The sequence below is a fragment of the Aspergillus vadensis genome (genome assembly GCF_003184925.1).
Source record: "Aspergillus vadensis CBS 113365 unplaced genomic scaffold BO88scaffold_2, whole genome shotgun sequence".
In the NCBI taxonomy this organism is placed as follows: Eukaryota; Fungi; Ascomycota; class Eurotiomycetes; order Eurotiales; family Aspergillaceae; genus Aspergillus; species Aspergillus vadensis.
In genome coordinates, this window is record NW_020292040.1 from 905956 (window position 1) to 919913 (window position 13958).

At 51.8% G+C, this 13958-nt stretch overlaps 1 protein-coding gene across 1 annotated transcript; it reads left to right on the forward strand.

The window, feature by feature from the left end:
- The first annotated feature begins 1048 nt into the window (after positions 1-1048).
- On the forward strand, positions 1049-13751 carry tom1 (E3 ubiquitin-protein ligase TOM1). Its single transcript, XM_025713300.1, has 5 exons — positions 1049-1267; positions 1355-5234; positions 5292-9128; positions 9180-13118; positions 13179-13751. The coding sequence occupies exons 1-5, from the start codon at positions 1220-1222 to the stop codon at positions 13571-13573; spliced, it is 12099 nt and encodes a 4032-aa protein (XP_025567292.1). The 5' UTR covers positions 1049-1219; the 3' UTR covers positions 13574-13751.
- Positions 13752-13958: the final 207 nt, after the last annotated feature.

A 13958-nucleotide genomic window follows, 5' to 3' on the forward strand; every position in this document is an offset into this window, starting at 1 on the left:
TTCACCCCACCTGTATGCGTTCACTCCCGAACAAAACACGATATTCCCCGAATCATAATGCTCCTGTGGAGCTATGCTCATTGGCAAATCTGGGTTCCTAGATAGACCTACTAATAGCCCACATGGCTATGGAATAGCGCCAGCTTGAAATATCTAGGTGAGGTTCAACTGGAACGAAGGTCCCCTGGTCATGAAACAGAGCAATCTATTGGGGAAATAGCTCAGTCCAAGTGAGCAAAAAAAGGGCCAGGCTGCTTCAAATTGTAGCAAACGGGCAGTGAATAGAGGCCTGAACAAAAAGGTTAAGAGTAAGCCTGACTTTAGAGGAGGTATTAATTAGGCTCCGATGTAAGCCCAAAAGTGGGATGAGCAGCTCTACTAGTAGTAGGATAGCTGGGAGTAGCAACCACAGTAACACATGCTACTACCAAGTCGTACGGAGTCAGGCAGTAGTAATCTACTCCGGTAGTTAGTAGCAAATAGATAGAGTGAGATGAAGGTAAGGCAGGTCATTTTTAATTTATTGTTGTTGGCCGGCGGGGAAAGAAGAAGACCCGCTCCGGCTGGCCGGAGCCACACCGCGACCAGCGGGAACCCAGGCAAGTAAAGTTGAGTTGAGTGAGTGAAAGTGACTGACTGACTGAGTGAGAGCCGCCCAGAGCTCCCAAAGCCCATCATCGGATTCACGAACCTTCCAACACCTACCACATTCTCCTCTTCCTCTCTCTTCCTCCCCCTCCATCAACCTTACAACAATCTTTTCGTCTCCCACCCTTTCCCCAGGTATCGCTCTTGCGTCCTCATTCATCTAAACTTTAATTTATTTGGATGTCAAAGTCTCAGGGCTGACGACCTGCACCGTCCCCTGTCATTCTGACTCCCAGCGATACTGGGCGAAGCCGCATCCCTCAGTCCTTATCTTCTTTAAACCATCCCACCTGTCGCGGAAGTGTTTAGATCGACTGGAATCACCCAAGTTCATTCTTTTTTACTTGGCTTCCTGTGATCCAGCGGGATTTCCCCCATTTCACTTGTTCCTCTCTCTTCCATTCATCGGGTTTTGTTGAGGAAGGAGAGGTCCGAAAAAAAACGTCATAAGGTCTTCCTCGCGACCTGCTCCGCAACCCGGTCTAAAGAGATCAACCCCCACCCTCTCGAGGAGACGCCCTCCTGGCTTTCTTAGCCTCCTCATGATTGCCATTGTCTCTAAACTGTCATAATGGGGAGAATTAAGAAGGTGGCGAGCCAAAAACACGAGGCTACGATCGTGAGTCCCTCTTTTTCCACCCCGCGTTCCATCTGTCACGTCTGTAAGGCTAACTGAAATTTTCCCTCGCTCGTTCTATCGATTTAGTCCCCATATCTGGCGGATTTCGTAGCCCGTGCCACCACTATTCCAGTCCCCGAGCTTCCTTCACATCTCAACACCTTCTCTCGCATATGGCCCTTCCCCAGAGGCGACCTGTACCATTGGATTAACGTGCTCAACCGCTTCGACGAGATCTTGGCATCTGCCATTGAGAAGTACGCCCTGAACAACGGTCCTCAGACGAAGCCTTTCGGTAAAGACTTTCTGGTGGAGTCTTACGTGCATGGTGAAAGTGCAGGAAAACCTCAGGATGTCGATGCTAAGCTAGCTGAGCTTGGATATGGACCGGAAGGAGACAGGGAGCTTTTAGAGGCTATTCTTGATTTCTCTAGGCTGCTGCTGGAAAAGTGCGGTAATCGCAGCTTGTACAGCAGCAGTGAACGCCTGGGCGAACTCTTAAACACCACTTCGCTCTCTCTGCTTCAGTCCACCCTCCGTCTATCTCTGTGTCTGGCACAGCGGTATCATTCACGCCAACGCGGTGGCTCCCATATCCAGCACAGCTTGCTGGCAGCCCACTACAACATCGACTTGGAGAAGTTGCAGAAAGTTGCTGCGCCGTTCCCGCGCCCTTCTGTCCCAGGAAGAACGGCTGTGTCCCCGGTAGCTTCGATCAAGTCCAAGGAAAAGGCATCTCAGGCCCGGCATAATGCCAATGATATGTCCGTCCTTGTACGGGAGAATGAAAGCTGGGATGAATGGGGTAGCGTGCGCCTGCTTTATTACCCGTCTGGCTCATCAGAACCGGTCAAGACTGCACCGGAGACCGGCACTAGTGGACCATCGGTACAGGCCCCTACCACCCCCACTCCGTTACGCAGAAGTCATACTCATCCTACACCACGTCTGAGCCGTATGTCGACTGCCGAGGATTCGCCTGCATCTGTAACCTCGACGCCGGGAAAACAGGACGAGACGCTGCGGGGTGGCAAGACACTCGAAATACCCTATTCGAAGATTTCCTCGACAAGCGCTGAAGAGCTTGTTGCCGCGCATGTAGACGAAGTACCAGATGATTCAAAATACGAATTACTTCATAGGATACGTACAGCCCAGGGACTGGCAACATCAGACTCCACGCGGGAGCAAATTCTGGCGATCAGAATCCTCGCCCTTACTAACCTAGCTTACGTTTATCCCGAGCCGCTGTTCCAGCAGAAAGTCCTTCAGTATGATATGGAGCAACCAAAACGTCTGCAGCTCGCCTATCAGCTCGCCGAATTGGTCCATCTAGGTGCGAGTGGCGATCTCCCAGTCTCCCGGACATTGCAGACATTGGCCCTCCAGGCTCTTGATGCTCTTGCGAAACACAAGGCCCGCGCGATTGACGTGTGTGGCGCATTGAGTGTCAATGTAAATCATGGTGTGCTGATGTTTTTGACTCGCAAAACCGTCAATGAGCTGGGCTCGGAAGACACCGATGGTGAAGATGGTAGCCAGGATGAGTGGCGGGATGCGTTGCTCGCTTTGTTACGAACGCTTCCAGGCTCTAGTACCAGGACCCCAGAGACTCTTGTTGCCGCTGGCCTGATCCCCATGTTTGTTGATGTTCTCAACCTCCGGACAGAAAAGGCCCGTCGAGTTTACTCCCGCATCATGGAATTCCTGGACACTTTCGTCCATGCTGTCCGTGATGCACTGGGGACACTCACTAGCGCTAAGGGATTTGACGCAATTTCGGACTTGATCGATCACGAAACCAAATCATCCTTTGAGAATGTAAACAAGGGAGCTGGAATACCTTCACAGCACAAAACTCCATCGATTGACTATCAAATTCCTTATTTCCAACAACAAGCTCTGCGCTGGATGTTCAGATTTGTCAACCATATCATGCAGCACAATGGCGGCGGATTTGACCGTGTCCTTCGGAACTTGATTGATTCTCCTCAGTTGCTGACTTCCCTACGCCTTGTGTTGGAAAACGCTCGGGTGTTCGGTTCTCACGTCTGGAGCAACGCGGTCAATATCCTGAGCAGCTTCATTCACAACGAGCCTACGAGCTACGCAGTGATTGCCGAAGCTGGGCTAAGCAAGAGCTTTCTGGAGGCCGTTACCTCTTCCGAACTGAAGGCCCAGGAGAAGATAGTTGTCGAACCTGAAAGTGCTGATGTTGAGGGTGAGACCTCGAGGCTTCCAGAGACCAGTGCTACCGAGACAACCGCAGAAGATGGTCGGGGCCCTCGGGAATATACTATTGTAAGGTCCGCAGAGACGCGTTTAGCCCCTGGGATCATGCCCGCTGCCGAAGCTCTCTCGTGCATTCCCTCCGCTTTTGGAGCCATTTGCTTGAATGCCTCTGGTCTCGATCTGTTCAAGTCCTCCGATGCCCTGGAGAGCTTCTTTGAAATTTTTGAGAACCCTGAGCACGTCAGGTGTCTAAAGGACGATCCCAACCTAGTCCGTTCTTTAGGTACCACTTTTGATGAGTTGGTACGGCATCATCCGGCTTTGAAGGCTCACATCATGACTGCAGTTATCGTAATGGTTGCGCGTGTTGGACTGTTGTGCAGAACGAAGGCCTGGTCAGTTGGAATGGGTGCGAAGTTGTGGACAGAGAACCCGGATGGAAAGCCAATCATCTCGGGCTCTACTTCCCACTTGCTGAAGGCGATCGGGATCGATAATGACGATCAAGCCGAGGATGCCTCCACCTTCGGTGTGCCTCAATTGACGTCCGATCAGCTCCCGAACGGCGGAAAGCTACAGCTCGGCGATCTAAGCCAGATCCTTCCATCGTCGAATGACAACATTGAGCCGAAGGAAACGGACGCTGCTGGTCTCACGGCCACAGACTATTTGTACCCCGTCGTCCGATTCCTGGGTGCATTCTTTGAGAACCAGCCCAACTGCTCGTATTTCATTGAATCCGGCGGTGTAGAGTTTGTCTTGGATCTCGCGACTTTGCAAAGCCTCCCATATGATTTCCATAATACGGATGCCAACCAAGAACTTGCCGTCCTGGTGCATATGCTTGCAGAAACGAAGCCTCACTTGGTTGTGCCATCCCTCGTCCAGCGAACGGAGCGAGCTGTCGATATGCTCTCGAGTTTCTGGCAGGAGCCCAATCATGCGGGATTTTTCACACCGTTGATCATGGCGACATCCAATGGGGCATCCGAAGAAAAGGGCAAGGAGACACTCAGTATATCCAAGGCAAATGGAACATTCTTTGCAAAGCATATGGGGGCTGCCCTTATCCTAACCGATTTCCTCCGTGAGATCTATTCGATGCCTTTGTACCAGACACGTCCGAGCCAGCAAACCTCCGCTTTTGCTCAAGTTAACCTAGTTGACCGATATTGCTCCCTCGTGAAGAAGTTGGGAGGTTTGCATGCAGCGTGCGTCTGGGAGGAGATACTGCTTGAGAAGAACATACCCGACACCTGGGATCAGGCAACCAAAGTGCAACAATCTGGATCAGCTCCAGAAAGATCTAACCCTGTCGCGGGACCGTTGAACTCCGAAGGAAACACTATCGCACCTGGTGCAGAGCCTAGTAGGGAAAGTCCAGCTGCTAGCGATAGTGCCCAACCTGGAGTTGCCCAAGAGTCCAAAGAGCCTACCACAGCCAAGGTTGCCGAAGACGGTGTAGCGTTCAAGAATGTTCAGGCCCTCCGGTATCTCCTCAGCTCGTTGCCTTCTTCAATCACTGGCTTCTTCCACAATTTGGGACTTGGTCTGATTGGAAAAAGGAGGACGGATCTTTATCAGAAGCAGAATGCAACTCTGGTGGCGGATGCTGTTGCCGGAGCCGTGCTAGAGCAATTGCAATTCCAGCCTCCAAACGCCAGTGACAACTCCAAGCTCCGGTTCGCTTATTTGATTGTTATACTGTCTTCGTTCTCCCATCTTCTGTTCGAAGGTAGGCTGGTTTCCTTCCCCTTATTCATTTCTTGTCTCGATGCTGACCATATTGTAGCTACCGCAGACCGTCCTCATTCACACTACCTTACGCTGGTTTTGTTCTCCTTCAAGAGACACGGAGGCCTCAAAGTAACGAAAGACATCTGCGACCTCTTTGTACAGGAGGTCAAGGCCCTGACTCCGCCGGAATCTGTCGCCGAATCTGAACAGGATGTCTCAGCACGACTCACCTCCGCTTACGGCGGCATCAAGATTATTCTCAGCTTCTTCTCTGAGCTTGCCTCGGGGAAGAACATCGTCGATTCCAGCCAAACACAGGCCATGACCAGCGATCGTGACCGGGATCGCCCCGACTACTTTCAACCAGGCCAGTTTTTGGTCGACCTTCGGATGGAGATTCTACCGATGGCTCGGGACATGTGGAATTCCGACTTCGCCGCGCAATCCTCCAGTTCAGTTGTCAAGTGTCTGATTGACATTCTGCGTTCGTCACTCGATGGTGAATATGAGACAGGAGCTGCTCGCAGCTCCGATGTGCCTCCTATGGTGGCAGATGTCGCGAGAAAAACGTTTGTCGTGAACAAGGACCGCATGGTGTCTCTACAAGAGAAGGGATTCGATGGACAGCTTGCCAAGGAAGCGCTTTATCGCTGCAACAACGTATATGCCGCCGCCGAGGAGTACTGTAGGGCACAAAGTCGGCTAAGAGCCCCTCCAAGGGCGGAGCCATCCCCTGGTGACATCGAGTCGATTCGCTCAACGTCAGGGGCTGAAGGATCTGACGAGCCTGCAAGCGATGCCCCGTCGTTTGACAATGGATTCCTCGAGCGGTCTGCACTTGCCATGCTTTTGGCACAAGCTTCAGGCCGACCGGCCGATGATGCGTCCCGTCAAGACCAAGGCCAGGGTAGATCTGAAGACAGCGAAGTTAGACATGGCTCCGAATTCCTGGCGAGAGCCTTGACCCATATCTTGAACGACGACCATGCCACGGGGAGCGATGAACATGAGGAATCTCCAATAATCACGCCCCGTATCTCTAACGCTCCCGGTGGTATTACGTCGGAGCCTTCAACCCTTCCGGCAAATCAGTCACCAGAACAACGCTCCGAGCAGCCTACGAGACGGCGTGAGGTGACTACGATCGAGGATTTAGACAAGGAACGTGAGCAGGTTCGCTCGAATTTGATTGAGCGTTGCTTGGACATCTTGAATGAGCACCACGACGTGTCTTTCGAGTTGGCGGATCTGATTGCCTCCGCAACAAGAAGACACCGCGACGCGGAAAGTTTTAGAAGGGAAGTGGGCGAGATTCTTGTGCAATCTTTGGTCTCTTTACAGATGGAGAATTTCCAGGCTGCTGGCAAGAAGGTGGCCGCATATGCTCACCTCCTCGCTCTAGTCGTCCAGGACCGGGAAATGTATACCGCAACCCTTGGTGAGCTTAAAGAATGCTTCACGACGTTCCTTGGTTTCATTCAAGTTTTACCGGAAAAGTCGTCCGATGAATCGTTCCCTTGGATTGGCCACGTCCTCCTGGTGCTGGAGAAGTTGCTTTCTGATGACTGCCAACCACCTCAGATTCGTTGGAGTATCCCTGATCATGAGAACCCAAGTGCAGATGACGAGCAACCAGCTCACTTGGAGGAGCCTCTTGTATCACTGGATCAGAAAATGCAGCTTTATGAGGCATTGGTCGAAATATTGCCTAGAATAGGCAAGGATGAAACATTGGCCCTTTCGATCTGTCGAATTCTTGTCATTCTCACACGCAGTCGCAGCATTGCTGTGCGCTTGGGAGAGAAGCGAAGCCTGCAACGTCTATTCGTCATGGTCAAACAACTGTCTAGCTCCACAAATGAGAAACTTCAGGGAGCTTTCATGTTGATTCTAAGACACATCATCGAAGATGAGGACACCATCCGGCAGATCATGAGAAGTGAGATTGTCGCCAACTTCGAATCCAAATCGTCCCGCCAGATCGATACAACCGGCTACGTGCGACAAATGTATCATCTTGTCCTCAGATCCCCTGAAATCTTTGTTGAAGTGTCAAATGAAAAGTTGAAGTTGCAGCGTTATGACAACCGCCAACGACCTCAGATTCTCACGCTGAAGGCCGACAAAAAGAACAGTTCTTCAGATCCCACAACGGTCAAAGAAGCGCCTGATAGTCCGGAGAAGAGCGAGGGCCAGACAGGTGGAGCATCATCTGAGGATAAGGACAAGGCTAAATCTACTGATCTCAAGCCGCCTGTGGTGGAGAACCCTGATGGCGTTATCCACTATCTACTTTCTGAGCTTCTGTCTTACAAGGATGTCGATGATAAGGAGGCTCCCACCGAGAGCACAGACCCATCCGCCCCCGATCAATCGGAAACTCAGACCGATGTGGAAATGTCAATCGATGAACCTTCTCCGTCTGTTTCTAGCACCGACGCGCAGGCCACACGCAACTCCAAGAAGTCGGACAAGCCGGCATTCAAGGCGGACGACCACCCAATCTACATTTACCGGTGTTTCCTCTTGCAGTGCTTGACCGAGCTCCTGTCGTCCTATAATCGCACAAAGGTTGAGTTCATCAATTTCTCTCGCAAGGCAGATCCTCATGCGGCTACCCCGTCAAAGCCTCGCTCGGGGATTTTGAATTATCTCCTGAATGCTTTAGTGCCGGTTGGCACTATGGAACATGACGAATCGGTCTCGTTCAAGAAGCGAAGCAACACTTCTGCTTGGACAATGCGTGTTCTTGTTGCTCTATGTACAAAGACGGGCGAATTTGGCGGGCCTGGAAGGCGACGTAACGAACAGGACCTCAATGAAGACGACGAGCCCGAGCTTGCCTTTGTGCGGCGATTTGTCTTGGAACATGCGCTGAGGTCATACAAGGAAGCAAATGCTTCGAATGAACCCCTTGACGCCAAGTATTCTAGGTTGATGTCACTTGCCGATCTTTTCGATAAAATGCTCAGTGGATATGCCTTCGTTTCTGGAGAAACAGCTTTCGCGTCTTCGACCAGGCAATTGGCGAAGACTATGTTTGAAAAACACTTCATCTCTGCGCTGACAGCTTCAGTCGCTGAAATTGACCTCAACTTCCCAGCGTCCAAACGGGTCATCAAGTACATTTTGCGTCCTCTTAACAAGCTCACCCAAACCGCGGTGGTGTTGAGTGAGTCATCGGATATCTCCACTCTCGCTGAAACTGAAGATGATGAGATCTCCTCAGCTACGTCAGTTTCGGATATGGAAGATGACCGGGAGGAGACCCCCGATCTCTTCCGCCACTCCACGCTGGGCATGCTCGAGCCTCGGCACGAGGAGGAGACCAGCTCCGAAGAATCGGAAGAGGAGGATGACGAAATGTACGACGATGAGTATGGTGAGGAGATGGATTATGATGAAGACTTGCCAGAAGACGATGGCGAGGTAGTCAGTGATGAAGAGGATGAAATCGAAGGCGTTGGGCCGATTGAGGGACTTCCTGGCGACAACGGCATGGACATCGAAGTGGTCATCGATGACGATGAAGATGATGAAGACGACGAAGATGACGAGGATGACGAGGACGATTCCGACATGGACGACGACGAAATCCTTGCCGGCGAAATCACAGGAGATCATGATAACGAAAGCCTAGAGGAAGGCGATGATGACGAATGGGAAAGTGAAGAGATGTCTGAAGACGACGAAGAAGCTGAGATCATGAATCAATTCGAGGATGAGTTGGCCGATAGTCTTCGACAGGCAGAGCAGCGCGACGATGGGCAGCGGTTTGATGATTTGTTCCGTGTCCTCAATGAGGCTGCTGGCGGCGTTGAAGATCTTCAGGCTGACAGTCTCGGGGATATGCATGAAGACATCGTCGATGATGACCTGGCTGATGAAGAGGGTAAGTGCTTCTTAGTAATATCCGTGTACCCAATACTAACAATGTTCCAAGAAGACGAGGAACTTGAGGAACTCGAGGAAGAACTCGAGGATGCCGACGATGACCAAGGGTCTTACCAAGGTTTCGATGATGAGGAAGATCTTATGGATCCCTGGGGATGGGAAGGCGATGAGCAACCGCCACGAGGCCATCATCACTCCCGATTCCATGGCCCTCGGCCGGCATGGGCTGCGGTTAGTGGGATCATGCCCAGTCGGCACGGTATCGTTCCCATTCAGCCTTATCGGCTCCATAGAACTCAGATTCCGGCCCGTGGAAACGATGACGGGACCAACCCGCTTCTTGTTCGGACAGACCGTGGCTCCGAGACAGGTGGTCAGCCCCGCGTACCTGGCAACGAAGCTTTCACCGACTGGGTTCATGGCATGGAGCCCGTATCGACGGGACGTCTGCTTCCTATGGATAGTCCTGTTAGCTTCATGAACGCAGTTTTGCAGGCTATTGGCGGACAAGGGGGCCCAGGATTTGGGGTCATCACCCGTCCCGATGGTATCCACGTCCATGTTGACAGACGTGCAATGCCTAACCGGATACAAGACATATTCGGCCTTGGCAGGCCCCAAGCTCCTCCTTCCCGTACTCGCGATGATCCTTCCCAAGCCGTGAGCTTCGCCTTGGCTACAACCAGAAGCCGTTGGCAAGAGGAGGCCCGCATTCTGTTCAGCAGCGCATACGTTGAGAAGACCCAGCGTGTGGTCAACTCCCTGTTGAAGATCTTGGTGCCCCCTGCGATTGAGGAAGAAAAGAGACGGGAGAAGCAGATGGAGGAAGAGCGAAAGCGGCGGGAAGAAGAACGCGCAGAACGTGAACGTCAGGAGCGCATTGCCAGGGAAGAGGAGGAGAAAGAGAGAAAGCGCAAGGAAGAGGAGGAGAATGCCAGACGGCAGCAAGAACTGGAACGTCAGGAAGCAGAGCGACAAGCGTCCGGTATCGAGACGGAGCCCATGGACGATGTACAGCGGACGGACACCGGCAATGAGGTCGCAGCACCGGCATCCGAGACTGAGACAGGTCCGTCAGAACCTGTTCCTCGCGTGCACACAACTATCCGAGGCCGTCAGCTTGACATTACTGGCATGGAAATTGATCCGGAGTACTTGGAAGCCTTGCCTGAAGAACTGAGAGAGGAAGTCATCATGCAGCAGCTCGCAGAACAACGTTCTCAGGCTGCTGCCGCTGGTGAAGAGCCCAGTGAAATCAATCCAGAGTTCTTGGAAGCCTTGCCTCCGGAGATTCGAGAGGAGTTGCTGCAGCAAGAAGCGGCTGATCGTCGTCGCCGGGAGCGTGACAGTGCTCGCCGACAAGCTGCTGCAGCTGCAGGAGCAGCTCCAGCTCCAGCTCCTGTTCATGCAGAAGAGATGGATCCTGCCAGTTTTCTGGCTACTCTAGACCCATCCTTACGTCAAGCTGTTCTGGCTGATCAGCCCGAAGAAATCCTCGCAACGTTAGGTCCAGAGTTCCTTTCGGAAGCTCGTGCGCTGCCAGGCAGACGATTGGCACAATTCGGCGATATCACTCGGGTCGACCACCGTCACCGACGTGAGCCAGCCGACGATCAAGAGCCTAAAAAGCAACAACGACGTCAGATTGTCCAGATGCTGGACAAGGCCGGCGTCGCTACGCTACTGCGTCTGATGTTCATGCCTCTTCAAGGCAACGCGCGCCACCAGTTGAACGACATTCTCCATAATGTGTGCGAGAACCGCCAGAACAGGATGGAAGTCATTAGCCTTCTCTTATCCGTCCTTCAAGACGGTAGTGCAGATGTCTCCGCGATCGAACGCAGTTTTGCTCAGCTCTCACTCCGTGCTAAGCCCTCGTCGGTTCAGAAAACCCCTCAATCCGTCAAACGGAACTTGTCATTCCAGGGGTCTTCGAACGTGAGCAATGAAGTAACTCCGATTATGGTTGTACAGCAGTGCCTGGGAACTCTTTCTTTCCTATCGCAGTACAACCCTCACATTGCTTGGTTCTTCTTGACCGAGCATGACTCTTCCCCAGCCCTGAAACTCAAGGCTCTCCGCAAGGGCAAGGGCAAGGAGAACAGGGCTAACAAGTTCGCTCTCAATGCATTGTTAACCCTACTTGACCGGAAGTTGATCATGGAGAACCCTAATTGCATGGAGCAGTTATCAAGTCTTCTAAGCAGTATCACACAACCTCTTACACTCTTGCTCCGTCGGGAGAAGGAAAAGCAGGAGGAAGAGGAGAAGGCTAAGGGCAAGCAGCCCGAGCAGGCGCAGGGAGAGAGTACGGCTGAAGAACAGGAACAGCAGCAACCTGTTCCGGCAGATCAGACGGGATCTGCCACGGACACGACAATGACAGATGCACCGCTTCCCACCGTCGAGACCACGCAACCGCAAACTGAATCTGCTCAGCCAGGGCAGACCGAACCATCGGAAGCCGCCAAGGAAGAGAAAGCAAAGACAGCCGAAGAAGAGAAGCACAAGAGAAGAACCATCGAACCACCAGTTGTCCCTGATCACAACTTGCAGCTGGTCGTACATATCCTCGCCGCTCGTGAATGCAACGGAAAGACATTCCGGGACACACTTTCCACCATCAACAATCTTTCCGCTGTGCCCGGGGCTAGGGACGTGATTGGTAACGAGTTGGTTAGCCAGGCTCAAACTTTGAGCACTGTTATTCTCACTGATCTTGATGAATTGCTGTCGCACATTCACCAGGCTCGTACCGGTACCGATATGCAGGGTCTAGCTTTGGCTAAGTTCTCGCCAGCCAGTTCTGATCAGGCTAAGTTATTGCGCGTTCTCACGGCTCTCGATTACCTGTTCGATCCTTCTCGGACGGACAAGGTTAAGGGAGCCGAGCCTGACAATGCCGCTAAGGAAGATGTTCTACAAACGTTGTACGAATGCTCTACTTTCGGGCCTCTGTGGACCAGACTTAGCGAATGCTTGACCGTTATTCGACAGAAGGAGAATATGCTCAACGTCGCAACTATTCTCCTGCCTTTGATCGAAGCATTAATGGTGGTTTGCAAGAATACCACGCTTAAGGATACCTCTCTTGCCCGGAACAGTAGGGAGTTGTCTGTGTCGACCACTTCCGTTGACGCTGGTCTCAGCATGGAAAGCCTCTTCTTCAAATTCACAGAGGAACACCGCAAGATTCTCAATGAGCTTGTGCGACAAAACCCACGGTTGATGAGTGGCACTTTCTCGCTGCTGGTCAAGAACCCTAAGGTTCTGGAATTTGACAACAAGCGCAACTACTTTACTCGTCGCATTCATTCCCGTGGTGCTGAGCCTCGTCACCCCCACCCACCTCTTCAGCTGTCTGTTAGACGTGACCAAGTCTTCTTGGATTCCTTCAAGTCCTTGTATTTCAAGACGGCAGACGAACTGAAATATGGCAAGCTGAACGTACGCTTCCATGGTGAAGAGGGTGTCGATGCCGGTGGTGTGACTAGAGAATGGTTCCAAGTTCTCGCGCGTGGCATGTTCAACCCCAACTACGCTCTGTTCATCCCGGTTGCTTCGGACAGGACTACATTCCACCCGAACCGTCTGAGTGGTGTCAACTCCGAGCATCTGATGTTCTTCAAGTTCATTGGACGTATCATCGGCAAGGCCCTGTACGAGGGACGCGTCCTTGACTGCCATTTCAGCCGTGCGGTCTACAAGTGCATCCTCGGTCGGTCAGTATCCATCAAGGATATGGAGACGCTTGACCTTGACTACTACAAGTCCCTTCTCTGGATGCTCGAAAACGACATTACTGACATTATTACTGAGACGTTCGCTGTCGAGACGGATGACTTTGGAGAGAAACAAGTGATTGATCTCATTGAGAACGGACGTAATATTCCTGTCACTGAAGAAAATAAGGAGGAATACATCCAACGGGTCGTCGATTACCGTTTGGTCGGCTCCGTCAAGGAGCAGCTAGACAATTTCCTGAAAGGTATGTTTTGGTCCCATTTCCCCTTGACTATTGAGTATGTGGCTAATACGTTCTATCTAGGATTCCATGAGATCATCCCCTCCGATCTGATCTCCATCTTCAACGAGCAGGAGCTCGAGTTGCTAATCTCCGGTCTCCCCGAAATCGAAGTGGATGATTGGAAGGTCAATACCGAGTATCATAACTACTCGGCCTCCTCGCCCCAGATTCAGTGGTTCTGGCGCGCTGTCCGCTCTTTCGATAAGGAAGAACGCGCCAAGCTTCTGCAGTTCGTTACGGGTACTAGCAAGGTGCCTCTGAATGGATTCAAGGAACTCGAGGGCATGAACGGAGTGAGCCGTTTCAACATCCACCGTGATTACGGCAACAAGGATCGTCTCCCAAGCTCTCATACTTGTTTCAACCGTAAGTACACCAGCAATGTCCGGGAATATCTATATGGTACAGCTTGCTAACTATGTGGCACAGAGCTGGATCTTCCAGAATATGAGAGCTACGAAACATTACGGCAACGTCTTTACACTGCGATGACGGCTGGCAGTGAATATTTCGGGTTTGCATAAAATGGTGGCGCTAATATCCCTTATTGCGTAAATGATGATTTGAGGGGTAACCCACTCTCACTCGCAGTGTCCTTGACTCAATGCTGAAGCATATTATGGCGTTTGACACATCTTCATTTTCAGCTAGTTTGTACCTTACCAAAGGCATGGGGGGGTTGTGGTAGGAAATGGACCGCAACCGGCAGACCAGTTGAAGTGCAGGTCAACTGGAATGCCGGGGATCGGTTGAAGGATTTCCATTTTTTCTATGTTTTACTTTGCAAATTGCAGCAGCATG